A 26,987-nucleotide genomic window follows, 5' to 3' on the forward strand; every position below is an offset into this window, starting at 1 on the left:
GGGTTAATCCAAAGCCAGGAGCCAGGAGCTTCTTCTGGGTCTCCCAAATGGGTGCAGGAACCCAAGCACTTGGGCCATCTTTCACTGCTTTTCCAGGCCATGGTACAGATCTGGAATGGAAGAGGGGCAGCTGGGACATGAACCAGCACCCATAAGGGATGCTGGCACCACAGTCTGAGGCTTTGATTACTATGCCACAGTGCCAGCCCCCGACTGTGGCATAATATCTAGTGAAGTTACTGTCAAAAAGAAAAACCAGGTAGCTTTTAGAATCCTGACTTGGTATGAAAGTACTCTTGGTTGGCTCACCCTAAACCATGCCTGAGCTCCTTTTCTCTAAGAAAGGGAAATTTAAGTATGTAATGTTGGCCTCTTGATATTTAAAGGGTGGCCATGTGATGCTGGTCTACAAAATGATATGGAAGCAAAAATCTGCTAAGGGATTTTTGGGGAGAGCTGCTTTTGACGGATTGGCTGGCAACTCCTTATTCATTCTTCCTGCTACAAACATGACAGTGAGAGACTGAGCTGCCACAGCCATCTTATACCATGAGAGGGAAGTCAAGAAAGCTGTAGAGTTGTTGTCCCTGGCATTTTTAGCCATAAAATCAATGCCAGTGGTTGTCTATTTCCATGTTTCTTGTTACATGCAAAGAGTAAATTCCTATTTATTTAAGCCACACCTAATTGTGAGTTCATTACTATAGACAAAATAACTCCCATCAATATAATTAGCCTAATTGAGGGAAGAACTTTAGTTAGAGAACTATGGAGTTCTTAAAAAGACACTTCCGACCCATGATTACAAACCTACACTGATTATAAATCATTCTTATGAGATACAGAAGGATATTTTTGATATTCAGATTGAACAGTTAAGATAACAGATGAAACAGTAAAACCTAACTGTGGGCAAATACGCTGTGAGCAAAGCTGACAGCCACTGTAATTTGCAGATGTTCTAGTGTCTTATTAATGCTACAGAAATTCTTAGGTACCTCAAAAACAGAAATGATTTAAGGTAATTCAATTCATCTTAAAATTCTAGAATAAGGAGTCAGCATTGTGGCATAGCAAGAAAAGCCACTATATGCAATGCCAGTATCCCATATGGCCACTGGTTTGTATTCTGGTCACTACACTTCCCATCCAGCTCCCTGCGTGTGGCCTGGGAAAAGCAGCTGCAAGTGGCCCAAGTACTTGGGCCCTTGCCACCCACATGAGAGACCCGGATGAAGTTCCTGACTCCTGGCCCAGCCCTGGCCATCTGGGGAGTGAATTAGCGAATGGAAGATCTCTCTTCCATCCTCCTTCTCTCTAACTCTTTCAAATAAAATAAAAGTAAATCTTTTTAAGAAATTATAGGATAAATGGTCATCATTCTCAAGCATTCCACACTATAATATGATCTCTATAGAGGCAAAAGCTGTCTTGAACATCTTTCAATTCTAGAACCTAACAGAATTTTTGGCATATAGTAAATGTTAAATAAAGAGACTTGTAGATGATATAGAAATTTACTAAAGAATATAGCAATTAACATACTTTTAAAAGTCCCTTATTCAGAATTGATAGACTATTACTTACTTTTTTAAAAAACAAGGTTTTATTTATTTGAGAGGTAGAGTTACAGACAGTGAGAGGAAGAGACAGAGAGAAAGGTCTTCCATCTGTTGGTTCACTCCCCAAACAGCCACAATGGCAAGAGCTTGGCCAATCTGACCAGGAGCCAGGAGCTTCTTTTGGGTCTCCCAAGCCGGTGCAGGGGCCCAAGTGCTTGGCCATCTTCTACTGCTTTCCCAGGCCATTGCAGAGAGCTGGATTGGAAGAGGAGCAGCTGGGACTAGAACTGGCACCCATATGGGATGTGGGCACCTCAGGTGAAAGATTAACCTACTGCAGCACAGCACTGGCCCTTTTATTTACTTTGAGAATTCCTATTATAAATGTCTCTAAAATAAGTCTGCTTTCCCCATACCTAACTTTTCTTCCTACCTGGAAGATCCTCTAAAATCTGGAAATTCCTGACTTAGATCCATGCTTGCCTTCTCTTCTTGTATGGTCTTTTGAGTCCACTTAAGAAACATGAAGGAGCAAAAACAAAGGGATTGGACAGACTGGACAACTGATTGGATATCTCAATGATCTCATAGCCTAAAGGACACTTTCTAAATTACTCAAGAATGCAATGTTCTATTCTCTACCTTTCTATACAGCATTCATAAGGGCACGAGTCACTCACTGATACTATTTAGTTCTCTTAGAGATGTGTGTGCGCTTGAGAAGGTCTGAGTATTATGGAATGTGCTGAAAGATTGTGTCTTCTGAGGCTAGAAGGTGATATTTTGGGTTTTCTGGATTCTCTACAATGATGGCGCACAATGTTAATGTGAAAAAGCAGCACAAACATTCAGATCATGCAACTGAATTAATCTGTGTTGCAGCCAAGACCTTAGCAAATCATGTAAATGAACTTCAACCTTTTAAAATGATAGCCTTGGGGTCAGTGCTGTGGCACAGCGGGTAAAGCTACTGCATGTAGTGCTGGCATCCCATATAAGCACTGGTTCGACCCAGCTGCTCCACTTCCAATTCAGCTCTCTGTTATGGCCTGGGAAAGCAGTAGAAGACAGCCCAAGTCCTTGGGCCCCTGCACCCATGTGGGAGGCCTGGAGGAAGCTCCTGGCTCCTGGCTCTGGATCGGCACAGCTCTGGCCATTGCAGCCATTGGAGAGTTAACCAGCGGATGGAAGACCTCTCACTCTCTCTTTCTCTGCCTCTCCTTCTCTCTCTGTGTTACTCTGACTTCCAAATAAATAAATAAATCATAAATAAATAAATAAAAAATGACAGCCTCATGACTGGCATAGAAAATTACACTAAACTTTAGGAAACACACACCCATTACAGATCAGTTCCCCCAAAGCTTTTACTACTTACAATTCATCACCTTGTTCTTTTCCATAACTTTCTTTTCCGTAGACTTCATTTTGGTTTCTGCTAGCTAGAACAATGGATACCACTAGGGCAGGCAAACCTGTTATAAAAGGACCATGACATAGGAAATCATTGTGAAGCACCTGGAACTGCTTCGTAAGATTGACAATGGCAAGGGGGGGGGGGGGAACACTCCATATCACAGATTCAAACTTCTTGGAACTGGCAATCTGATATTTTAAGACAACAGCAAAATCTCCTTGGTGTAGAAAACCCAATTCTAATCAGCAACAGTCAAAACCTACTATTAAAAGACAGATATTTAAATGTTGGGTTTGCTTAGCGGTATCCACCAGAGGACCCACAGTCTGATTTATAGTGAATCCAGCACTAGCAGATGTGGTTTCATTAATGACACCTCATTAGACTGCTAGAGTTCAGACAGATAAGGTAATTGCAGATGATTTTGCCTCTTTCTATAAAAGGAAGTATCTTAAGAAAAACTAAGGGAAAAAAAAACCAGGGATTTAAAATCTATAATATTTTCTCTTCTCTCAAGAGAATCAATAAAGTGTTTCCATGCCTATTTTGGTGGGGAGATGCTCTACCACCCTAATTCCCTGAAATATTCTTTCATTGCCTCCAAAGGTGGTGGTGAATATCTTGGAAATGTCTCATGCTTAAATATTGCCATCTGAAAAAGATTTGTGGGAAAGCTCTAAAACGCCTGGCCTGATACAAAACCCAGATAAAGAAGGGAGCTCAAGGAACAGATTCCAAACAGCCCAACACAACCGTCCATATCTGACAGAGGATTCAGGTTAAAAAGTTCAAGGTAGAATTCTATGTCTTTTGTTTGCATACACAAAAATAACATTCTTTCTCTAGTTTCTAAGACCTGGTCATGCATCTGGGGATGAGTACGGCCTGGATTCTCAGCTGGCCGTTTTATTTTGAAGCATAATGGAAATGGATCGCTCTCTGCCAGTTGCTGCTTCTTTGGACTTGGGTGGGCTGGCACTGGGCTCAGGAAATAAATTGTTGGTGACTCAGGAGCTAGGGCTACTCCTTTACTCCTGAATTTAGTGAGTTATCATGGAAGAGTTTTTAAAAAGACCGTTCTGAAGATGACCCTAATCTACACTGTTCATAATTTTAAAGGTCTCTCATAACATTACTTTTCTTTAGACAAAAGGATTTTCCTGTGAGAATCTGGCAATACTTATGAGAGAAACAAAATAACACCCTCAAATTTCAGGAGGCTTACCCCAGCCAATGATGCAAAATTTTAGAATATACCGGCGAATGTAAGTGTTAAACACTTTCACCAGGGCAATGTACATGTGAATGGCTTCTAGTCCCATCCAGGTAAAAGTTGCCAGAAGGAAGAAGTGCAGTAGGGCAGCCACGGCAGTACAAAGCCCATCCACATCAAAGGAGGTGATCCAGCCGTCCAGGAGGAAGATGAGATTCAGGAAGAGCAGGGCTGTACTGAGGTTCATCAAGATTTTGGAGGGATAATCCCTTCGCAATTTCCTAAAAGCAGAAAAATAGAAATAAATACAAGAACTCATATTGTAAATAAATCACTGAAGCACAGACAGTAAACTCACGTCTTATACAGCCCTGAGATAGGTTGCAGGGAACTATCTTTTCAACATGGTTCCACTAGGAGAAGGGCTAAAGATAATTATGAGTATTTGGCCAAGTTGCAAAGACTTTTAAAATATTAATTTTATTTCAAAATTGTTTCCAATAATTTAAAAAATCCCAAAGGATGTCAATGGATTTTCTTTAATCCAGGAAAATTTCTAAAGTTACAGGAATGATATTTTTATTGAAAACAAATTTCCAAGGGTGGGGGTTTGGCACAGCAGTTACTGCTTCGGATATCCACATCACATCCCATACTGAAGTGCCTGGGTTCAAGTCCTGGCTCTGCTTTCTATTATAGCTTCCAGCTAATGTGCAACCTGGGAGGTAATAGGTGATGGCTCAAGAACTTCGGGTCATTGCCACCCTTGTGGGAGATAGGGACTGTCTTCTCAGGTTCTGGTTTCAGCCTGGCCCAGCCCTAGTTACTGCATGTATTTGGGAATAGAATCAGTGGATGGGAGACCTCTCTCTATCTACCTTCCAAATCAACAAAGTAAATTTTTTCCAGGTTTTTTTAAATCACTTTTTTTCATGAGTTATGGATAATCTTTCTTAAATTTCCTATGTTAGGGCTGACTTTATAAAATTTATGAAGCAAATATCTTCATCTTTTACAATGTAGAAAGGATTTTTAAATACTTTTTAATATATTTCAATGTTAATCATCCCTAACAGGTTTGCATTCATTTTAGAAAAAGAAATACAATAACGATAAATTAAGATTCTGTAGCTGGAAAATCCATGTTGCATGATATATCTATGAAAAATCTGAACATTGAACTTGAACCACCCTACATGATTCACAAAGTGTATAAATGTTTTTAAAAGCCAAGACAATTTTCCTATTCACATTTGGAACAGTTCACACTGGGCTTGGCAGAGAGAAAAATACTTACTCAAAAGCAACATATGTCAGGAGAGTTGCTGCCGAAAAAATAGCAGATATTCCACACCCAATATAGGTGATGAAAGTGAGGACTTTTGTGTTTCTTGCATCTATTTGTGAGGCACTCCTTGGAAGGTCCTGCACAGAACATGGAAGCAGCCATAAGAATTCCTTTTCTCATGAGAACAGTAATTCGTTTCACTAGAAAGTTTACTGCTAACATTAGGGCAACTCAACCCAGGGGCTAAAAACAACTGTGTAAATCAACATAGACATCTTCATTTATTGTACTCTTGTGGATCAATAGAAGAAGGAAAAATGTAGCATTATTGCCAAGAAGAGTAGCTTATTGTTTTTTTAATTTCTTTCCCAAGCTCTTTGCACACCATAGAACATGCATAGCAAAACCACAGGGTCTCCCAAAAGAAAATGAAGAGGAGGTAGTTGCCTGTGTGTGATAAGTTATCAGAACCATTTTTAAGTTTACAAGGCTAATGCATGAGTGTGAATGAAGTACATTGTGGCCCACATGGCCCAAACCCTTGGACCCTTAGATTCCTTGCCTGGCAGGGAAGCAGGTGCTGGTGCTTGGACTGACCAGCTCTAAGGACAGTGCTGACACTCTTACCATTGTCATTTCAAAGCTGGGTACATACAAGATGGGTGGCTAACTTTTTTCATAAGTCAGAAGCCACTAAAGATTTTGGGGTCACAGTTTTTGTCCCTATAGACCTGGAAGGTCACAATTTGAAGTACTGTGGGGTGTGGTGGAATAAAAAGAAGTGAACACTTCTCAGCATATTAATATGAAGCATTAATTTATATATGCTGTGCTATATTTGGAATGTCTAGGCCATGTAGAAAATTCTTTCCACTCCTTGCTAAATGGTGGTTTGGAATAGGAATAAATCATGAGGGAAGAGCAACTACTCCATCCCAGTTTGAGGAGAAAGTCACCTCCATTATGCAGATTTAAAAAATGGAGCCTTCTTGAAACAGAGATGTCTTGAACTTTCATGTCTTAAATTATGAAATAGTTTTGTCTTATAATTTTTTCTTTCTATATGTTACCATTCTTTCATTTTTATCAAGATGACAACAAAATCTGCTATTCACACATAGGCTTCCAGTAAGTGGTATTTGTTTGTGTGGAGTCAGTTCCAGGTTTGCCTAATGGAGTATGGAACAGGTAAAGTAACTTTATGACATCAAAAATCACATAAAGCGATGGAATGAAGAAGAAGCAGTGCTTAGAATCAGTAGAACTTCCACTGCCTTCTCCCAGGAATCCTTCAAAGCACTGGCAGGACATGGGGTGTCCACAGCACATGAGATAGGGATACAGTCCATGACACAGCACATGAGATAGGGTTACAGTCCATGACACATCACTACCACTAAAAAAGCCCACGGTACCTAAGTAGGTAAGCCTATTGGCTTACAAACTATAAGTAAACCCGGTCTTTATGCTAAAAATTAAATTAAACATTGCTATTTATCAATAGATATTAACACTCAATTCTTGTTATACTTTAAGAGAATGAAAATATTTATTTCTCTGAATTAACTAGCATGAAAATGTACAAATGTTAAAAATATAAGTCAGTTTTACTCCAAAGAAATGTAGCTGAAGACATTAAATTCTTCATACATCTGCAGATTAGAAGATGTAATTGTGGGGCAGATGTTTGACCTAGTGGCTACGATCCTGCATCTCATATTAGAGTACATAGGTTTAACACACAGCTCTGGTTCCTGACTCCAGCTTCTTGGTAATGCAGATCCTGAGAGACAGCACTGACAGCTTAATTAACTGGGCTCCTTCCATCCATGGGCAGACCCAGATGGAGCTCCCAACCGTTGACTTCAGGCCAGCTCAGCCCCAGACACTGTGGGCATTTGGGGAATGAATCAGTAGATGGGAGCGCACTCTCTGTATCTCAAATAAGTAAATACATTTTTAAAAGGAAAGACATAATTATGGTTGAATGTGTCACAGGGCAATTAAGACTCCAGGATATCTTGGGCAAATGAATAAAGTGACTGTAAATCAAGAAAAAATCTAAACAGAGTCTTGGTGGTCTGAAAAATCTAAAAGGACATGGGTATGCCTCCAGAAAGCATAAATTCTGAGAAGTTTTTCTTCGAGCACTTTATGGTCCTATAAAAACAGCTAAGAAAATGGAAGAGCAGCACTTAAAAATGCAAGATGCACATCTCCATACGCATGTTACATTAACTATTTAATCAGATGGCAACAAAGTACTATATAGCTACAAACCCACAACAGAATTTAAACAATATAGGAACTAACTCATGGTTTAAAAAATGGGTGAGTTTTAATACTGTTATTTATTTAACATTATTATAACACAATCACACATGTGCACACATACACACAGCTGAAATATATGAATGAATTAAGCTAAAACATATAGTTGAATAAACAACTGTACAAAGTAAGTGTTTTCGGAGAGAATTCCTATTATTACTTTTGGAGAAAAGAGAACACAGAAGAACACAGGTTTTCTTTTTAACTACTTAGAGCACACATGCCATGGTTTAGTTGTTCATGTGCATGCTCTGACTGTGAAGAAAATAATATTTATATGTTGAGAAAGTTGAATTACTTTCTGAGATTTGGCACCTTTGTAACTGACTTGTTCTCATGCTTCAGGGCACTTCTGTACCAGGTTGTCAGGAAAATTACAACTTGCAGAGTTGCCATATGACAATGACCATTTACATAGGCCAAGCCGATTCAGGAGCCAAATGCTACAGCCCACAGTTCCTCACTGCTTCCTCCCAGGCCCCACAGGAAGAAGGGTATACGATTTAAGGGTGGGGATAAACACAACCTGTGTCTGTGATTCCAATTCAAAAAGCTTTATTGCTTCAGCTCACATTTCTTCCATCTCCTCTGAAGAAACAAATGCGGTTCGGCGCCTTTATGTAGGCAACACAGCAACAACGGCTATGTCACAATCTGAAGGGTGCCTGGACACCAGGAAAGTATTTCCAAAAACACAAGTGAATCAAATAAAGGGAAAAGGTTTAACTCTGCAGATGAATTCAAACAAGCTGTTGGATGCAGGGTGGCTCCTGAATACTCGGTGGGATGAAGAAACATGGGTATGATGTAATTTTTGTTTAAACTGTTGGGCTGGCTGGCTAACGAGATAAATGAACAGCATCATGGGAAGGAAGGAAATGAGAAAGGAAGGAAAAATACGTGAAGGCCTGAGGATAGGAAAACAGCACACTCAACATTTTTTGTAGGACTTAGGTCTCCATTCTAACCCCAGTTGCTAGTGTGTTGGAACAGAATATTAACTCCCCCAGGGAGATCACCTGGCACAAAACCTGGTACCAAGTGGCATTCAATCATATTGAGTGATGACATAAGGAAGACAATTTTTGATCAAAGTATTCACATTTAGCTTCCATGTTAGTAACACCTGATGCTTTTATTTCTTTAACATTCCCTCCTTCCTCTCAAGTCTCCATGTCTGTCTCCTTATCCCAGTTCTTTCTTAACTCAATGATTTGATGGGGTTAGGATCATTTATCATCATAATTACTGCCAATGGGGAAAGAAGGTATAATTCTCGCCTGGAATTAGTTTAAAATATTTTTGACTTATGATCTCTGCTAATTAGATTCTTCTCTAAGAATCAAGGTTCAGGGTCAGATGAGTATGATCAGAAAACAATTCCCAAACAATCTAAAATGTTGAACTCAAAAAGAAATATGCTTTCCACAGTCATATTATGTCAAAATGAGCTCAAAGGTTCCCTCCTTACCATCAGAACTCCAAAGTGTGTGAAGTGGTTACACAGACAGATAGTCTCACTTGCATCTGAATCTCTGTGTGCAATACATCCGGACGTGTTCCAGCCTCCAAAACTTTCTGTAGAAGAATCAGCAAACAGCATGGAAATAATAGTGGGTCAGTGTCTTCTCTGCAACCGATGAAACCTTTTTTCAGGAAATTTGCCTTCTGCTTACTGAGTTTAACTGTAAAACACGTATCACTCTGGAAGCTATCAATACTTAGAATAATTTCAATTCCTGGAATCATGGTGATAGAAGTGCCAGGTGGGCAGTGCAGATTATCTATCCAGTGCTTTCAATGTGTGTACCATAGAATGGCCTCAGGGATTCTGCATGTTTGATTCAACTTTAATTTTAACATATTTTAAAATAAAATTGTGGGGCCAGTGCTGTGGTGTAGCGGGTAAAGCCACCACCTGCAGTGCCAGCATCCCATATGGGTGCCAGTTCAAGTCCAGGCTGCTGCACTTCTGATCCAGCTCTCTGTCATGGCCTGAGAAAGCAATAGAAGACTGCCCAAGTCCTTGGGCCCCTGCATCCGCATGGGAGACCTGAAGGAAGCTCCTGGCTCCTGGGTTCAGATCTGCGCAGCTCTGGCCATTGCGGCCAACTAGGGAGTGAAACTTGGATGGAAGACCTCTCTCTCTCTCTTTGTCTCTCTCTCTCTCTCTCTCTCTGCCTCTCCTTCTCTCTCTGTAACTCTTTCAAATAAATAATCTTTAAAAAATAAAATAAAATTGTATGAAAAGAATACTGCTTTTCAAATGTGTTTCGTGCTCATGAATTCTCTGTGGATTAGGACATTTTCCCCTCTATGGTTGTTCTACATCGTTGTGAATATATAAGAACAGGGGGGGTCTGTTTCTTTAGAATATGCTGTTAGGTACACACCAGTCCCATGTGATAACATGCACATTTATCATGACAGCAGCCTGTACTGGCGCTGAATGGATTTAGCCACAATAATTTCAAGCAGAGACAGGCACAGGAGGTTCCCTCACTTGTACTTCTTCTCTCTACACCTTATGCCTAATGATTTGTTTATCCTTAATTTCATCTTCCTTTATTGATTGTTAAGCATAATTTTGGAAGCTGCTTATTTCTTTCAAGTAATATGTGTCCTTAATAATCCTTTCTATACTGATGTTCTCTTAGCATGCTTCTCTTCTCCTCTCCTAATCTGAGGTCTGAAAACTGGATTTCAAATCATACGCCTCACGCATACCAAATGATGCTCTGAGATGTGTCCTTAAAAAATGGAATCAAATAAACACTACAATCATCTGAAAGCAGTTATAAAACCAAATTTTTACAAATAAATGAAAGAAGCTACTTCATTTACAGAAAGGAAAACACAATGCAACACGCCTATTTCTTCTTGCAATGACTAAAAAGTTTCAGAAATTAGAATTGACTCCCCAAGCAACCTAAACTAAATTTTGTACATTACACTTACATTGTGACTCATTCTGGAATTAAAAGAAATGAAGATGTCTAACAATATTTAAAATTCAGTTGCTATCTAAATTAAGATAACTAGAATTCTAAAACTTACTGTTTTTGTTCAGATCCCAGAAGGCACAGATGGGATGATGCACTTCCTATATTAACATAAGAATAAACATGAGCAGTTGTGTTTTAAATTACTTAAAAATTATCATTTAAACATCAAATGAATAAAAGTGCCAGGGGTTTCACAAAGAAATGGATCAGTAGTAGCCATAGTAATACAACTTGCAAATGTCAAGATAATCTAGGGGAATCTTCTCTCTTACAGAAACTCCGTGTGAAAATTAACTATAATCTCATGAGGAATCCTATTACCCATTTTTTTAGCAGGTTACCATATATGTACCATCAGTAAACATTGAGTCATTTATCATTCTTGGCATTTAGTGAAGTTATTTACAACCGAACTGTGCACTGTCCTCAGAATCTCCTTTATATCTTACATAATAAACAAACTGAAAACAGGGATTTGAGCAGATACTTGTACAATGGCATTTACGGCAGCATTATTCACACTAGCCAAAATGCAGATGCAACCTAAGAGTCTACTGATGGATGAATGGATAAACAATATCTGGTACATATGTACAATGTGATATTATCCCAACTTAAAAAAGGAAGGACATTCTGACCTATATTACAGCCTGGATAAATCTCAAAGACATTATGGTATGTGAGATAAACCAATTACAAAAGTTATAAAAAATACTATATAATTCCATTTACATGAGATACTTAGAGTAGTTAGAAGAACAGAAATGGAAAGCAGGAATATACCTCAAAATGTTGGTGAAAAAAATGGAATTAAAAGATTATACACATTTTTCCATGAGCTTTTAGAAGACCCCTTGCAGAACTCTGTTTTCAGGGGGCTCTTGGAAGGGAAGAATAGGGGTTGGTATTTAAATGGGAGCAGCTTCAATTGTGGAAGATGGAAAAGTTCTATAGCTGGATGATGCTGATGGTTGCACAACAATTTCAATATAATTAATACTACTTACCAGTACACTTAAAAGGATTAAAATTATACCTGTTATGTTAAGTATATTTCACCAAAATACAAAATAAAAATCCTCTTCTATAGATAAGAGATGAAAACAAAGGAGGTAAAAGGATAGAACAACAAGGTCTCAGGGTTCATGACCAGGGAGGGCCAGTTCGTAGATGACCTAACTCCAATCTTTAGCCCAGTTCAGTCTGCTCATTTCCTGCTGCCTTCCTGCCTGTCCATTAAAGGGCAGAATCATGCCCAGGACTCTCTGGAAAAGTGAGAAAAGCCTGTTCCTGGGCCAGCTGGGACAAAACCCTCTTCTACTTTTATCAAATAAACAGATGATAGCAAGGGTAATGAAGCAAGAAGCAAAGCAACACTTGCCAAGATTTTTAACAACAGCTAACCTCTTGAAAATAAATCCACCCTCCCCTGTTCTCCCCTTGGCTTTTCCAGTTACAGTTATCTTTGACTTTAAAAATGTAAACAACCAAAACCTCTCAGGGTGGAATGGTGTGCCTCATTGACTTGAAGTGCTGTCGAATGTTGTTCCTTAAGCACTGTAGTTCTTTTCTTTGTTTACACTCTTCTTCAGCTCTTTGGGTCCCAGATAAGAACAATCCCCCAGTTACTGCCATTAATGGGGACTGGGGAGTGATGCCTGGCTAGTTCTTCTCCCTTTCTGGAATACTGCCCTCACAAAAAGTGCCAGTTATTTATTTATTTTTATCATGTCTGAAATGATCTGCCTCTGTTCAATTGCTATTAGTAACAATTTCTTACCTGAGTTCTTGTATGTTTGATTTTAATTTGAACAGGATCCTTCAGATCCTGGATAGTAATGTTTCCAATACTGCATGCCATCACATAACTCACTAAGGTTTTTCTTTGGGGTCCTACATCCTTTTAAAGAACAAAAAAAAATTACATGTATTAGAAGTACACACTTTCATTTTACTTTGGGCCTCCAAAATAAACAAACAGTCAGCAATTTTTACACTTAAGATCTTCAATTCTAGAACATCCTGTTTATAACATCAAGTTGCTGGCTTTCCTGAAGGAGCTCTGCTATTTCCCTTATTATAATAAATACATTGAGGGAGAGTCACGAACCAATATTGTCAGGCAGTGTTCATAAAACTCCACTCTTGATTGAAAAGACTGATGTCAGCTAGCTAACATCCAAAACAATGCAAATTCATAAATAATATAAACCATAAAAACTGTGAAACAATCAAATCATTTCCCTGCTCTAGAAAGTAGATGAAGTTGTTTTCCTTCACAGAAGCATGAAGGAAATAGTGGGTGAAAATAAAAAGCAGTTCATCTTTCACATCCACGCCAACAGGTTGACAGGTTTACTGACTTACACCTAAAGGCAGTTTCACTGGACTAACGTCCCATCCAGAACCCGTACCTTCTTCTTAGGTCGCATACTTGCCAGCATCTGCAGATCCCACTGCATGATAAGGTTGTCAGGAAATCAACTTAATGGAACTGTGCTACAAAACAATTTGGATCATGAGGCTGTCTTGCCACAAGTTCATCTCTATTTTTACTTCCCCTTGTGTTTCTTGTCAAACCTCCTGAATTTCTCTCTGTAGCACAGTTTATAAATCAGTTGTAAAATAATTACGGGATTGCTTCAATTCCAAATAAATCCCAGCACTAGAATATAGGTTTTTAGTTTGTCTTTTTACTATTTTTGTAAAAAATTAGTGGCAGTCACTATCAGTAAAGTCAGCTATTAGCTGGTAATACCCAGCCTTTAATTAAAAATATACTCCTGGGTTGGTATTGTGGTGCAGTGTGTTAAGCCACCACCTGTGACTGAGGCATCCCTGTGAGCACCAGTTTGAGACTTGGCTGCTCCATTTCAAATCTAGCTCCCTGCCAGTGCATCTGGGAAGCAGTGGAAGATGACTGGCATGCTTGGGCCCCTGCCATCCATATAGGAGACTGGGATAAAGCCCCTGGCTCCTGCTTTGGCCTGGGCCAGCCCTTGCTGTTTCAACCATTTTGGGAGTGAATCAGCAGATAGAAAATTGATCTCTCTCTCTCTCTCTCTCTCTCATTCTCTCTCTCTCTCTCTCTCTCTCTCTATATATATATATATATATTATATACACACACACATACATACATATATAATATAAATATAAACATATAAAATAATATAAATAAATAAATCTTTTACAGAAAAAAGTACTCCTGGAGTGTTGTGGAGTGGTGAGTTAAGCTACCGTCTCTGACGCAGGCATCCCTTATGAGTGCCAGTTCGAGAACCAACTGCTCTACTTTGGATTCAATTCCCTGGGAAAGCAGAGGAGGATGGCTCAAGTGCTTGGGCTTCTGCCACCCATGTTGGAGATCTGAAAGGAGTTCCAGGATCCTGGCTTCAGCCTGTACCAACTCCGGCTGTTGAAGCCATTTGGGGAGTGAGCCAGGAAATGGAAGATCACTGTAATGCTGCCTTTCAAATACATAAATGAATATTTCTTAAGAATATACTCCTATTTTGCCTACTATGTTAGGGGAGTATCATAAAACCTGTAAAATTTTTTTACCCTGCTGTAAATTTACTTTAAAAACCTAAAATATGCTTCTTAATAACAATTTTGGAAGATGCCAAAGGAGAGGTGAAAATGGCATGGAGAAGATCCAACATAAAACAGTAGCACATTCTTAAGAGTTGTCTGAAACTCTTCCTACAGGCCAAACTCCTCTCTGAACTAACCTCTCTCTACCATTCACATTTTGTGATACTGTGTTTTTAAATATTTTTAATGGTCACATTGCTGTAAGTCTCAAATTATAGCGATTTTAACAAATGCAGTTGTAAGTGTTCACAGCTAAAAGCAATCCTTGAGGGTAAATTATTACCTGGCTTTTATGTAGAACATATAACTCACATTTATATAAAGTATAAAATTTGTATATAGCTTGTTCCTAAAACATTTGTTGATGACAATTTCTAACATCTGGAATTAATTACTGTCAACAGTTCCACAGTATGCCCTTTCCTTCCCTCTAACCTATTTGGCCATTTCTCTACACATGATGTATGAGGAGGACTACTTAGACACAATTCTTTCAGGCTTAAGACTTACTATCTTTTCTTACATAGGTTGCAGTATTTGATATACACTGATACCCTGAATTTAAGAAATAACTTTTGTTTTTAAAAAAAGAGTTCAGTGAAATTCTTCTAGATAGGGTTGCACTCATAAAGGCAAGTAGAGGTCACCAGTGTTTGCTGGCAGTGGACCTTCTAGGATCTAGAAATGGTGCCAATAAAAATGATAATATGTGCTCAGCACAATGCCACTCTAGTCTGCGGATGTGTGAAGGCCTAAGGTCACTCGAAATGCTAATGGAAAACTGATTAAAGCCAAGAATGCTGCTCTTTATGTAAACAGTGCTTCCTGCTAAATTAAAAAAAAATTCTTCCTTTAGAGTACAACTTCTTTAAAGATCAAAATGACTGGACAGAATAAAATATTAAAAGAAGGAATAATAATGATTTCTACTTCAATTTTGATTTGTATCATGCAAGTTTCAGCCCATTATTTGACTTATTTCAAAAACTCAATTAAACATAACCTGTTAACACCATATTACTATATTAAGTATTTAAGGGATTATATGTAAAGTTTTCATTTTTGAAAATACAGTAGGTCAACTGTTTTATACTCCCAACTATATTTCAAAGGAATCTGAACTTTCATTTTTATATTTGCACAAGGTAATTTCATTGGAAATTAAAAAATAACATTTTGGTACACACCTACCTGGAAAAGTCCAGTTTTGTTGAAGAAAGTAAACTGTGCCCTTCTAACTAATATGGAATCTTCTTGACTTAAATTTTCGAGTAAGTTTGGAGGCAAAATGACAGAAGCCAATGGATCCACTTGTCCACTCTCAAAATCCATCTGTCACACATATACAGATATATTGATGGAATCATCTCAAGGAAATTTATGATAAGTTTATTCCACATGTAAGTCAAGAGGACAATTGCATGTATCAAGTTACCAAGGATCAGGGTTCCCCTTGACCTCTTATCAGTCCCTGCAGCTCCTGCATAGATCCCCTTAACAGACAGAGCCAGAGACTCACATTCAGTGACTGAATATGTAGCAAAAGAGAAAATGCACTGATTTTAACTAAGGCAAACTGAAAAACTTACACATTGGACAACATTTTCAAGTATAAAAATTAGATTTAGCATCATCAGATTTTGAGGTTTTCACAAAACAGTGAAAGACAGTAACTAAGAGAGAGAGACGGGGCGGGGTGAGGGGAGAAGGGAGGGAAGGGAGGGAAGGAGGGAAAAAGAGAGAGAAAAGTTAATTAAGTCAGTTTGATTGCAGAGACTGAGCTATCTCTGTAAAGAGGCAATAGTTGAGGTTTACACACATTCTTGGGTATTATTTTTCTGGAAAACATAGCTTAGGCTAAAGAGTGTTTTCTTGCACTCTTGGAATAGACTGAAGCTGACCAAATTTTCACTCTTAAAATGTGAAAGAGAAGTAGCCTAAAGAACCCCTAGTTTAAAGGAGAAAATAATCTTACCTATATCCTCATTCCTGAATGGTAATACATTCAGTCTGGTCTATCTCCCAGCTAAAGAAGTACTACACCCCACATACATTCTTTCCCTGATCAAGGACGATGCTTCCCTCATTTTCCTGTCCTGGTGGTTGGCATTGTCTGGCATATAACAGGAACCCGAAGGGCATTTTACCAGCTCTAGAGGGTCTCTGTTAATCTGGCCCCAGCTTGCTGTCTAACTTCGTTGTTACCTCCATGCTGACGGCTCCCAAACCTGGGGTTTTCAAAATGTGCTCCTCACATCAGTGGACTCAGCAATACCTAAGAACTTGCTAAAAGTGCAAATCTTCACCCAGAATCTATTAATTTAGAAACACTGAAGGGAGGACCCAGTGGTCTGTTTTAATAAGTCCTCTTAGATATTCTGCTACTCAGTTTGAGAACTGTTGGCAAAGAGAATGTGCCATGCATCTTCTTACCTTTGGACCCTTAGTTTGGCTCCCTCTCTGGTTGAACAGATCCTAACCCCCACTCCCAATATGTCAGCCCTTCCTCACGCTTTAATACTCATACTTAGGTCCAGCATCACCTTCTGTAGGGGGTGAGCTGATCGTCCCCATCATTTAGGTTTTGAAATTACACCTCCTCTTTGCTTCCATAATATCTTATGTCTATTCCTATAGTTAAAATTTTATCAGTACTTGGACCTACTCTCCACATCCCAGATCCATATTTCGTTGAAGGAGCTAATGTAAGTGATCAGCAAGTTTTTATTTGTCTAATTAGTCAGTAAAAATGAAAGAAACCACAGGTTCATTACCTGGAAATATGATTCATTATTGCTTGGAAGCCCAATGCTAAAATTTGAAATTACATTTGTCCCTGGGGATACGGATGATACTCCAAGAGCCAGGTTCCGCGTTGCGATGTTCACATGTGGCGTGCTGTTTAAGTCTATCTTGAAGGCCAACTCATCTATTGTTTTTAAAGCTCTAAATAAGTAACAGTAATACCTCTGATAAGTAATACAATACTTTAGATACTTGAACATACATGTTTTGCTGCATTGTAAAATACAAACCAAATAAAATTGTCTTTGAATTTTCTGATGTTAACCTAACTATGCACAAATTAGCCCAAACCACAATAACATCAGTTAAAACATAAATTCACAGTGATATCTATATCCAGAAGACATCTCTGCTTTAAGGAAAATCAATAACTAAATCATTCTGAATAAATATTGCTTTTCATTAATCTCGGCATCTCTTTCCTCAAGTGAAAAATATCTTTCCTACCCAAATGATTAGTGGAAATCAAAGGAAATAATGTGTTAAAATGTTTTCCAAACTGCAAGACACTATAAGAATCTATAATTATTTATATTATGTAGATAAAATAACTTAGAAAATACATTTTAATGAATATAAAAATTTTATACAAAAATGTAGTTGAAAGAGAATAGGAAAAAATCTTAACATATTAAATGAAATAATTGGATATGCACAAAATTATATAAAAATATGTATACTTTCATCTGCCCAGGCATTTTAATTTCAAAAGTACAGCAATCACATAGTGGTGGCAGTCTCTATCACAATTCATAGCATTATGGGCTTACTGTAACCAAGTTATACATAAGCCTGGATAGCTAAGCTTTTAGAATTTTTCGAATGAAAAATGAAATACTGATTATGCTCTTTGAGGGCCACTTATATATCTTGCCAGATGATAACTCTAGACATTTTCTAAATTAGATTTCATAAAAAATACAGAAATTTGTTTTTTGACCTTGGAGACTATCACTGAACCTTTTGGAATTAAGAATTATGAAGTCTTTCCATAGAGCATTCAGATAGTGAGAAATCATACCATTACACATTTCTCCAATAATCTGACTCTCCAGAAAAGCAACAACAAAATACTTACTCAGAAGAAGACTCAAGCAAGTCACTGTCTGAATTGCTTAAGATATTAGAAAATATATTCATTAGAGTTGAGCCAAGTGTTACATCAATGTTTTCTTCTTTGTTCACAATTCTTTTGACCTGTTCCACAATGCTAGTGATATTGGCTGAGGTTAAGTTCTGTCCATCAGCAGTTAAATTTAAAATCTCACTGGCAACTTCATTTGCTTCCCCTATAAAAAGACAAAAGAAACAACACATAAAATTTGACCTGTATATTTTGAGTACTTCCAGGAATCCAAAGCATAGTGTGACTTTTCACACTATAGTTGATGTGGAAAAGTGAAATTCCAGTGTATATCCCCCTATCACCATCTTCATAGGACAATAACTTTTCTTTATATTTGGAGACTAGCTTCTCTCTTTAGTAAGATACAAACAACTTGGAGAGACCAATGCTTATATATGTTCCAAGAGAAATGCCCCTATAATCACCAAATAAGTGCATATTTATTGTTTAAAAATAATATAAAACTACAAAAGTTTGATATAAATAGCAACTTATACATTATTTTCAGTTTTTCTCTAGAATTACATTACAGTTTTTAATCTCCTACAGAATGAATAGGACAGAAAAGTTAGATTGCAGAAAAAGAATCTTCTACCTTAAGTCAGTGAAACAATCACTTGCCTGACTTTTAATATTAAATAGGATCACATAGCAGAAAAACGTGTCTAAAGAGGAAAAACAATCATGAAGAATGAAGTAATTTCATTTTGTCACTGAGAATTGAAGAAAAACTGCTTACTTGAACAGTTGGAGATATCAAGAGGCCCCCAGTAAGCCAAAGATGTGTTGGAAGAGCTGGGATAGCTATGAAACAACAACAACAAAAAGATATTTCAAACATTTTGCATGAGTTTAAAACTGTCAGAATTAGTTAATAAGTTTTAGAATTTACCCTGACACCTAGGTAAGTTTCATGTGAAAATATAACTGTAATACATTGAAGTGAAACTTCCACTAAAAATTCACAGTAACACATACCAAAGAAACAAACCACTAATAATATCTGGTGTCCGAACCTATATATGTTGGTCAAGTTCTCCTTAAGAGCTTTACAGGTAAAACCTGATTTTTATTTCACATGACTGGAAAATAGATTATAATTCACATTTTATAGGTGAGGAAATGGACTTACATAAGTCAGGGAATTTCCCAAGTCTTTAGCTAGGAAGAGACAGGGCCACATTTCAAACTCAAGTCCATAAATCCTGAAAGCACTCTCTTCTCCTTAGGACATGTCAAACACAGGAGTAGATGCCAAGTATTTACACCTGGGTAGCAGCCCGCTTCTGAATTCCTCCAAGAAAATTTAACTGGGAGTAGGATGGAGGGTAAGAAGGAAACTTGACTTGCCATTTAGCAAGTCCCTACTTATCTTATCTCCATGAAACAGTGAAAAACCTATATATTGACAGTGTCCATCAGAAGACTCCTGCAACCTAGATGCTGCCTTATTACTTGTTTCCCATTTCTCCCTTCTCCAGATACAAAGTCTGGAATTTGAGCCGCATGTTCCAAGCTTGCAAACTTGCAGGTTTCATCTGTGTGCATGGTGCTACAAACTGGGACCACCCTTTGGTTTACAAATTCCTCTAGCTTTTTGGGGGAAGGATTCCTCGACATGTTGCTGGAAGAAAAATACTGCCTTTTGGGTAACCTACTTTATTTTCAACCCACAGGAAGCATATGGGTTAGGCACACACAGATATCCTGACCTTTCTTCCCAATCAATTTAAAGCATGAGAACTACGATGTAGTACCTATAACCCTGGGATGGTAGAAGGGGAGCTTTGGATGCGAGTCAATAACAGAATTACCATATCCGTGATACAGAAAAGCCAGGCTTATCTGGACAGGAAAGGCTATACTCAGAAGGTGCAATGGATGGCCAGTGAAAGCCTTTGGGTTCCTCTAGGGCAGCGCACACACCTATGAGAAAATAAGGGCGAACATGAGAAACACTCATCTATTACTTGAAGTTAGGTAAAAGCAAAAATAATGATACTTGTAATTTGGTATTTATTTCATGTAATATTAATATTAAATTAATATTTACAATTATTGAATTTTATATTAAATTATTAAATTAATATTTAAATATTCATGTTTAAAAATGGATAAAAATTCAGAAATTGGGAAATGTAAACATGTAATACATTTCAGAAACAAAAATCATTACATCTTGAAAAACCACCAAATAAAAAATACACACTCGTGTATGTATAAATGTGATACATTATCATTGTAATGTAAATCATTAGCAGAGAATAAAATAAATTGTAGTCAAAAATAAACAATACAGAAAATGAAAACAAACCTGAAAAATTCAATATATAATTTAGTCTTTTAAAAAGGGACAGTCTACAGATTAGTGTATCAATAAGGTCGCTGCTGAGTTGCAAGCATATTTCATGGAGAATTTTCCAGCTGCTGATAACATCCACTGCCTGGAAGCAAGAAGGCACATGTAGGCCAGCTCCACACACTGATCTTCACTTTTGCCTTCTCAAATCATTCCAAATTTTGTTTGAAAATTCTTTAAGTGATGACTTAAATGATTCACATTTACATTTCATAAAATATCCAAATAGCATCAACATATAAATAGCAACAATAGAATTATATATTTCAAATACTGAAAAACAAGTTACACGGGTCTGCTGGAAGTGACCAACATAGTCAGCATCTGAAAACTCAAGTGTGTTATCATGTTGATAGCGTGGACTTTAAAACTGTCATATTTTAGCCTTTGGGCTAAAATTTTTCCACCTGCTAGAAAATGTCATCCATGTATCCACTTGTAGGAAAACAGTAAAATGTGCAGTGTAAGTTACGAGGCCTAACTAAATGTTCAGGTGTGCATAGGGAGTCATCCTGGGATTCTCTAGCCTCTTAGGACAGATGGGACTGGTCTTGCCAGGGTTCCAGTCTTAGGTAAACTCCCACTTTTCCGCTCCTCCTTGGTAGAGATTCCATGTATAAAAAGGCAGCAAGTTGTACCCTTCCTCCCCAGGAAGCCCTATTTGTTAGGTAGCAAATATTTTCCCGCAGAGGCTCAGAAACTGTTTTTAATATTATGGCTATCACTATTATTCTCTGCATCCATCCAGCTCTGTGAGGCTCTGTAATTGCGTATGTTGTCACAGGAGAGATGGGTGGTTGCTCACAGAAGCGGAGATGTCAGATTCTTCACTGCACCATGTTTCTGGCGTCAGTGGTCATCGCCTTCTTAGCGGCTTCCTCACGTTGCTTCCCCTACTGCAGCCTCATAATGTATATAGTGTTAGAGTGTCGACACTCTCTCTTGATTGCTACTAGAATGCTTGAGATTGTTTGGATAACAGTTTGAGTGTCTCCCAAAGGTTCACGTATTGGGAGAGGAACTTGGTTCCCAAAGCACAATTAATGGATTAAGGCTGGAGGCTTAATCTATTATGATGTGTAGGAGGAAGGCCTAGTGGGAGGTCATTGGGCCATACTCTTGGAAGGCTGTTCTCAGGAGAAGGTTGGTTATAGAAGCTGAGCTGGGCCTACCTACCCTCTCTGTGCTTTCTAGCTAGCCTAGTAGTGGTCATTCCTCTACACAGATGAATAAGCTGCTAAGAATAAACTTTATCTCTACATGACAAAATACTTCTTTCAGAAGTAACTTGTCTCAGGCATTTTAGAGTTACAAAATGGTATAGTACTGAATTCTAATATATTATCATACTTTAGTAATATTAGAACAGTTACTTTTTTATTGATTCTGTATTTTTGCTTTTCTAAAATTTTAGTTATTTGTTTGGAAGGCAGAGTAACAGAGAGAGAAATGGAGAGAAACAGAAAGTGAGAGATTTTTCAACTTCTGGTTCACCCCCAAACACCACAACAGTTAGTACTGTGCCAGGCTGAAACCAGGAGCCAAGAACTCTATTCAGGTCTCACAAATAGGAGCTCAAGTAGTTCAGCCACCATTTGTTGCCTGCTTTATTACTTTGATTCCATTGGTATAGACCTGATTTTTTTTTTTTTTTTTTTGCTATGTCATCCCTTTTCTTTTTTTTTTTTCTTAAAAAGATTCATTTATTTGAAGGTCAGATTTACAGAGAGAAAGGGAAAAACAGAGAGAGAGATAATAAACCAGTCACTGGTTCACTCTCCAAATGTCCTTCAATGGCCAGTGCTAAGCCAGGCAGAAGCCAGGAGCCAGGAGTTTCACCCAAGGCTCCCACATGAGTAGCAGGAGCCCAAACAGTTGTGCCACCTTCTGCTGCTTTTCCTAGGCCATTAGCACGGAGCTGGTCCAGAAGTGGAGTAGCCATGATATGAACCAATGCCTATGTGGGATTCTGGGGTTGCAGGTGGTGGCTTTACACACTATGCCACAACACCGGCCTCTATGTCATCAGTTTTCTACAATGTCACCAATACGGTGAATTTCATCGTCAGAAAAAATATTTTTACATAAACAAGAAGCAAAGTTATTTCTTTTGTTTAATTATAACTGACTCTAGACATAGAAAATGTGTATTATAAAAGAATGGAAGTCACCTACCCAGTTGTCTCACGTTCACTGTATACAGCTTCAAGCCCTCATCCAGAGACTCGTTATTTTTTAAGAGCTTCTGCTGAATGGTTTTTCCTTCTAAACTGGCATTGTTGGTAGCGTTGTAAACTAGAAGGGCCCAAATCACCATCCTAGGAAAACATTTCAAACAGAATTGTTGTTGAGATTGTGGTTTGGCTGGTTGCCTTTGCTGAGAAAAACAGAACACTTGTATGTGGAAGGTTCACCAGGAAGTGCAGACACTGCAAAGGCTGCTCAAGGTGCTCGCCGACTTTCCTGTTGCATAAATTATAATATAAAAATATTTCAGTAAGGATAGATTCTATAGAATATTACATGTGCAATTCTATTGTAGTGCCCTATTTCTTTTCAGAAGTGTTTACATGTTTAATACCAATATTGTTTAATATTTTATCATGTATTGATATTTTATAACACACACACAAAAACAGTACCATAGTTTTGGTATATTCTATGTTATTTCTTAATGATCAAAAATAAAGTTTCTGAAGAAAGATTAGAAATTCAATGGATTATTTTACTTTTGAAATTATTAAAAGCACTGTTGTTCACAAATGTTGTATGATTTCTTCAGGAGAGTGACAAATGATTTTTCCATTTTCATGAACCATTTTCAAGTACTATGTTAAGTAATCAAAATATTCTCCGTGATTGGTTGGCACAATGATGAAGAACATGATAGAATGTCTGACCTTGAAGATCTTAAAAAGAAAAAACATCTCTTTGGGAAGCAAAGGGATATATCCTGGAAGCCCTGTCAAAACTTTCAATTTTACAATTTAAGGTCATATAATATTCTGTTCACTTGCAGTCACAGCTATAATAATGAGTAGAAGTCAGAAGACTGATTTCAACAAAAAAGTAAAATTAAATGACATCATTTTGTCATGTAGAAAATTTTTCCTCTTATATATGAAAGCTTTGAGTTTGCAAACAAAACTTTCATCTTTGTATTATGAGGAGAAATAAATAATGTGACATAACAAAGGGCATTATATTCTCAAGATCAGTGATGTTTTATATACAAAGACAAAGTAGTAGCATTTGTTTATTTTTTACAAACCCACAGAGTGGAGAGGTATTAGCATATTTATGAAATTTTGTGAATGTGAATAAAAATTAGAGTACTAATATATTTCTGTGCTAAAACAATAAGAAAGAAAAAGTGAATACTTTCTATTCAAGGTTAGGTGAAATTATAGAATAGCTCCATTTTTCGCACCTCAATATCTGTGCTAATCTCAAACAGAATATGCTCTAATGTTCTAATTCTCTCTGAAAACTAGTTTTCTTTACAATGATCTACTACTTAATGTTCATATACAAGCCATATTTCAGGATGACACAGATGTGTGAATATAACGTGAACTTTGGTATCTTACTAATTTTTAAAAAGGCCTATGAAGAAGTATCTCCAGATTTAATGACTTCCGGAAGATAGGCTTTGCCACTCGAGTTACTGAGAACTTGGGAATATGACCTTTGTATTTATTCACTTGAATATTGAGAACATAAATCAGCACAATGTACCATGGATGGTATTGAATACCGGAATTCACCAGCTCAAGAGTAACTATGCATTTTCATAGGTCTTATCTGTGTTGTTTTCCTCTCCCATCCTGAAAACTAAAGCTATTTTATGGTTCTACAAAGTCTAATTCTATCTGTTGTCACCATCAGCCATTCTTTATTTGAATAGACCAGTCTCTGTGGTTTTGGTTTCCTGTCTGTCTAGGTGATAGAGTATGATAGTGTTATCTGAAGCTACAGTGATACATTTGAATCGGCAGGAAAAGTTTAGAAAAAAAAAAATGTGTGTAAAACTAGTAGACTGTGGTTTGAGAAAAGCTGTGAGAATATAAAGGCTCATCAATGGCACAAGAGTAGTAGAGAAGGGAAGGGCAAGGCAATAAAAATGACAATAATGCCAAAAGTTCATACCAAAGAAAAACTAAAGTGTGCATTTTCCCCACATACGCAGTCTTAGTTCATTCTCTGTATAATTATCTATGAAATAATTTACTAGTTTCACAGACTAGCAAATTGAGATTCCATACATTTAAACATCTTTCAAGCAAGGGTTTCCGAGTTGCTAACATGTATTAATGATGGCTGACTTCAACATTACAAGGTTGGAGAAGATCCACAGGGAGTAAAAGTGAATGCTGACTTCCACTGGTGATACCCATTCTATGGTTGTCTCAACTGTTGGACAAAGTGCCCAGTAAAGGACCCAGATTGCTGCTGTATCCAGTATGGAAGGCTCAGTGTGATCTAGCAGTAAGGGTTAGAAAAGAAACCGTTCAACCGAGTGGAAGAGAGAAGCCCTGTTACCTTCAAGAATAAAGTATTGAAATGTATAAGGGTGCTTCAAAAAGTAATTAAAAGGTATTTATTTTAATGCAAAATTTTAAATCAATATAACTTTTTCATACTATATATTTTTCCATGAACATTTTGAAAACCCACATAGGCATGAATTTCAAAATCTTTTTTGCATTAAAATGTACTTTTGAATTTTTTAAATTCCATTTCCTGCAAAATTTTTGAAGTACCCTTATATTGCTGTTTTCAGATCATAAAGGAAGAGAAATAACATAAAATCAAAACAATTTTCCCTATCAGATGGATCAGTCCAGTTTGTTGAACACAGAGAAATGGTAAGTTCCAATATAATTTTTAAAAACATTTGTTCTTCCAATGTTAAATAAAAAAGAAGAAAAAGTAATAAGAAAGCTCTCTAGCCAATTCCCATTTGAAATCTTATTTTTATCTTCTTGTAGTAATAATAAATTGTCTGAAAAGAAGCACACTTTATCATCATGCTTGCACAGCCAAAACATCAATTCAGTCAACAGAAACTCAGCAAGACTTACATGACCTTTGCTTTTCAAATGATTTTAACAAAATCTTTGGAGATGCAATCAACTATGTAATATTGTTCCATTGAGGAGGATAGATTGTTGTTTTTCATTTTGCACCACTCTTAACAGCTGGTTCTTATATACCAACTGTTTATATATGCTGGACATATTCACTAATTTACCTTCATGGTTAAGTCATAATCCTGACAAATTTAAAAATGAATGCCTTAGAAAAGTAGCTGATGGCTTTAAATGCTGAAATCACTTTTGTGCCTATAATCTATATTATTAGATATTAAATATTAGATATTATTAGATATTACCAAATAAAAGCACTTTATTTAAAATAAAGCCACTTTCCTTGAAATCTCTTTGAAATTTCAAATAACAGATCATGATAAATACAAAAAAATGAAAATGTTAAAAACAATTTATACATTTTAAATGTTCTACTTCTGAATTAGATTTCATTAGATGGAGATTTCTATTCAACCTCTTACATTACTATTTGCAAGGAGGAAATGCATGTATTAGTGCTAAAGAAATAACTTAAATATGCTATGTGAATAAAGATTTTCTATCTCATTGCTTGTTTATCTGCCATTCAAGGAAGTGTGCAAGACAAAGAATGGGACACTTTCTGTAAGACTCCTGCAGGGTTACCTTTGATCATTCACAATGCTTCTCTTGACTTTAATGTTGTCTTCTCCCATGCTCTGGTGAAAACTACAAATATAAATATACATATTCATTACATATCTTATTTAGCAACTTCATCCCTCATCATCAACAATAAAACCTGCTAAGGTGAAAGTGGAATGGATATTCTAGATCACCATCTCCAAATGTGTGTGCTGGGAGTCTTGTTTCTTTCACAAAGCTGGGCACCTTTGGGCTCTTGCTCTGCTCAAGGATTGACGACGAATAATAGCAGACTGAAGAACTGAGAAGTTCTGATAGAGCAACCTGCAGTTTTCATTGAACAACATACTTCCTGCACTTATTTACAACTTGATCTCTCTACTCAGTTATCACATGTTTCGGGGTAACAGAATATATGCTTAGGGGTCGTGAAATACATTTTAGAAAACTGGCTTGAGCATAAAATTATAAAACAAAGAACAGAGGAAGGTATGTGCATGATACTATTTGCTGAGGGGTTAGTGATGTATTTAAAGAGAAATGCGGGAAGAGAACTTTTGAAAAGCCGTT

The 26,987-nt window shown here is 37.2% G+C and overlaps 1 protein-coding gene across 6 annotated transcripts in view; it reads right to left on the reverse strand.

Moving 5' to 3' along the window:
* Window positions 1-26,987, reverse strand: part of ADGRG6 (adhesion G protein-coupled receptor G6) — a 150,254-nt gene that overhangs the window by 23,462 nt on the left and 99,805 nt on the right. For all 6 annotated transcript variants that reach the window (XM_089332592.1, XM_089332595.1, XM_089332593.1 and 3 more), the window contains 13 exons: window positions 26,439-26,501; window positions 22,879-23,021; window positions 20,159-20,270; window positions 19,084-19,148; window positions 18,297-18,507; window positions 17,188-17,359; window positions 15,605-15,745; window positions 12,597-12,716; window positions 10,869-10,914; window positions 9,283-9,389; window positions 5,490-5,617; window positions 4,205-4,473; window positions 2,941-3,037 (listed from right to left, as the gene is read on the reverse strand). In XM_089332592.1, coding sequence (XP_089188718.1) covers window positions 2,941-3,037; window positions 4,205-4,473; window positions 5,490-5,617; window positions 9,283-9,389; window positions 10,869-10,914; window positions 12,597-12,716; window positions 15,605-15,745; window positions 17,188-17,359; window positions 18,297-18,507; window positions 19,084-19,148; window positions 20,159-20,270; window positions 22,879-23,021; window positions 26,439-26,501 — 1,674 coding nt within the window. The remainder of the gene's footprint in view (window positions 1-2,940; window positions 3,038-4,204; window positions 4,474-5,489; window positions 5,618-9,282; window positions 9,390-10,868; window positions 10,915-12,596; window positions 12,717-15,604; window positions 15,746-17,187; window positions 17,360-18,296; window positions 18,508-19,083; window positions 19,149-20,158; window positions 20,271-22,878; window positions 23,022-26,438; window positions 26,502-26,987) is intronic.

The sequence above is a fragment of the Oryctolagus cuniculus genome, chromosome 5, assembly GCF_051225735.1.
Source record: "Oryctolagus cuniculus isolate XC-2025 breed Fujian yellow rabbit chromosome 5, ASM5122573v1, whole genome shotgun sequence".
Taxonomy (NCBI): Eukaryota; Metazoa; Chordata; class Mammalia; order Lagomorpha; family Leporidae; genus Oryctolagus; species Oryctolagus cuniculus.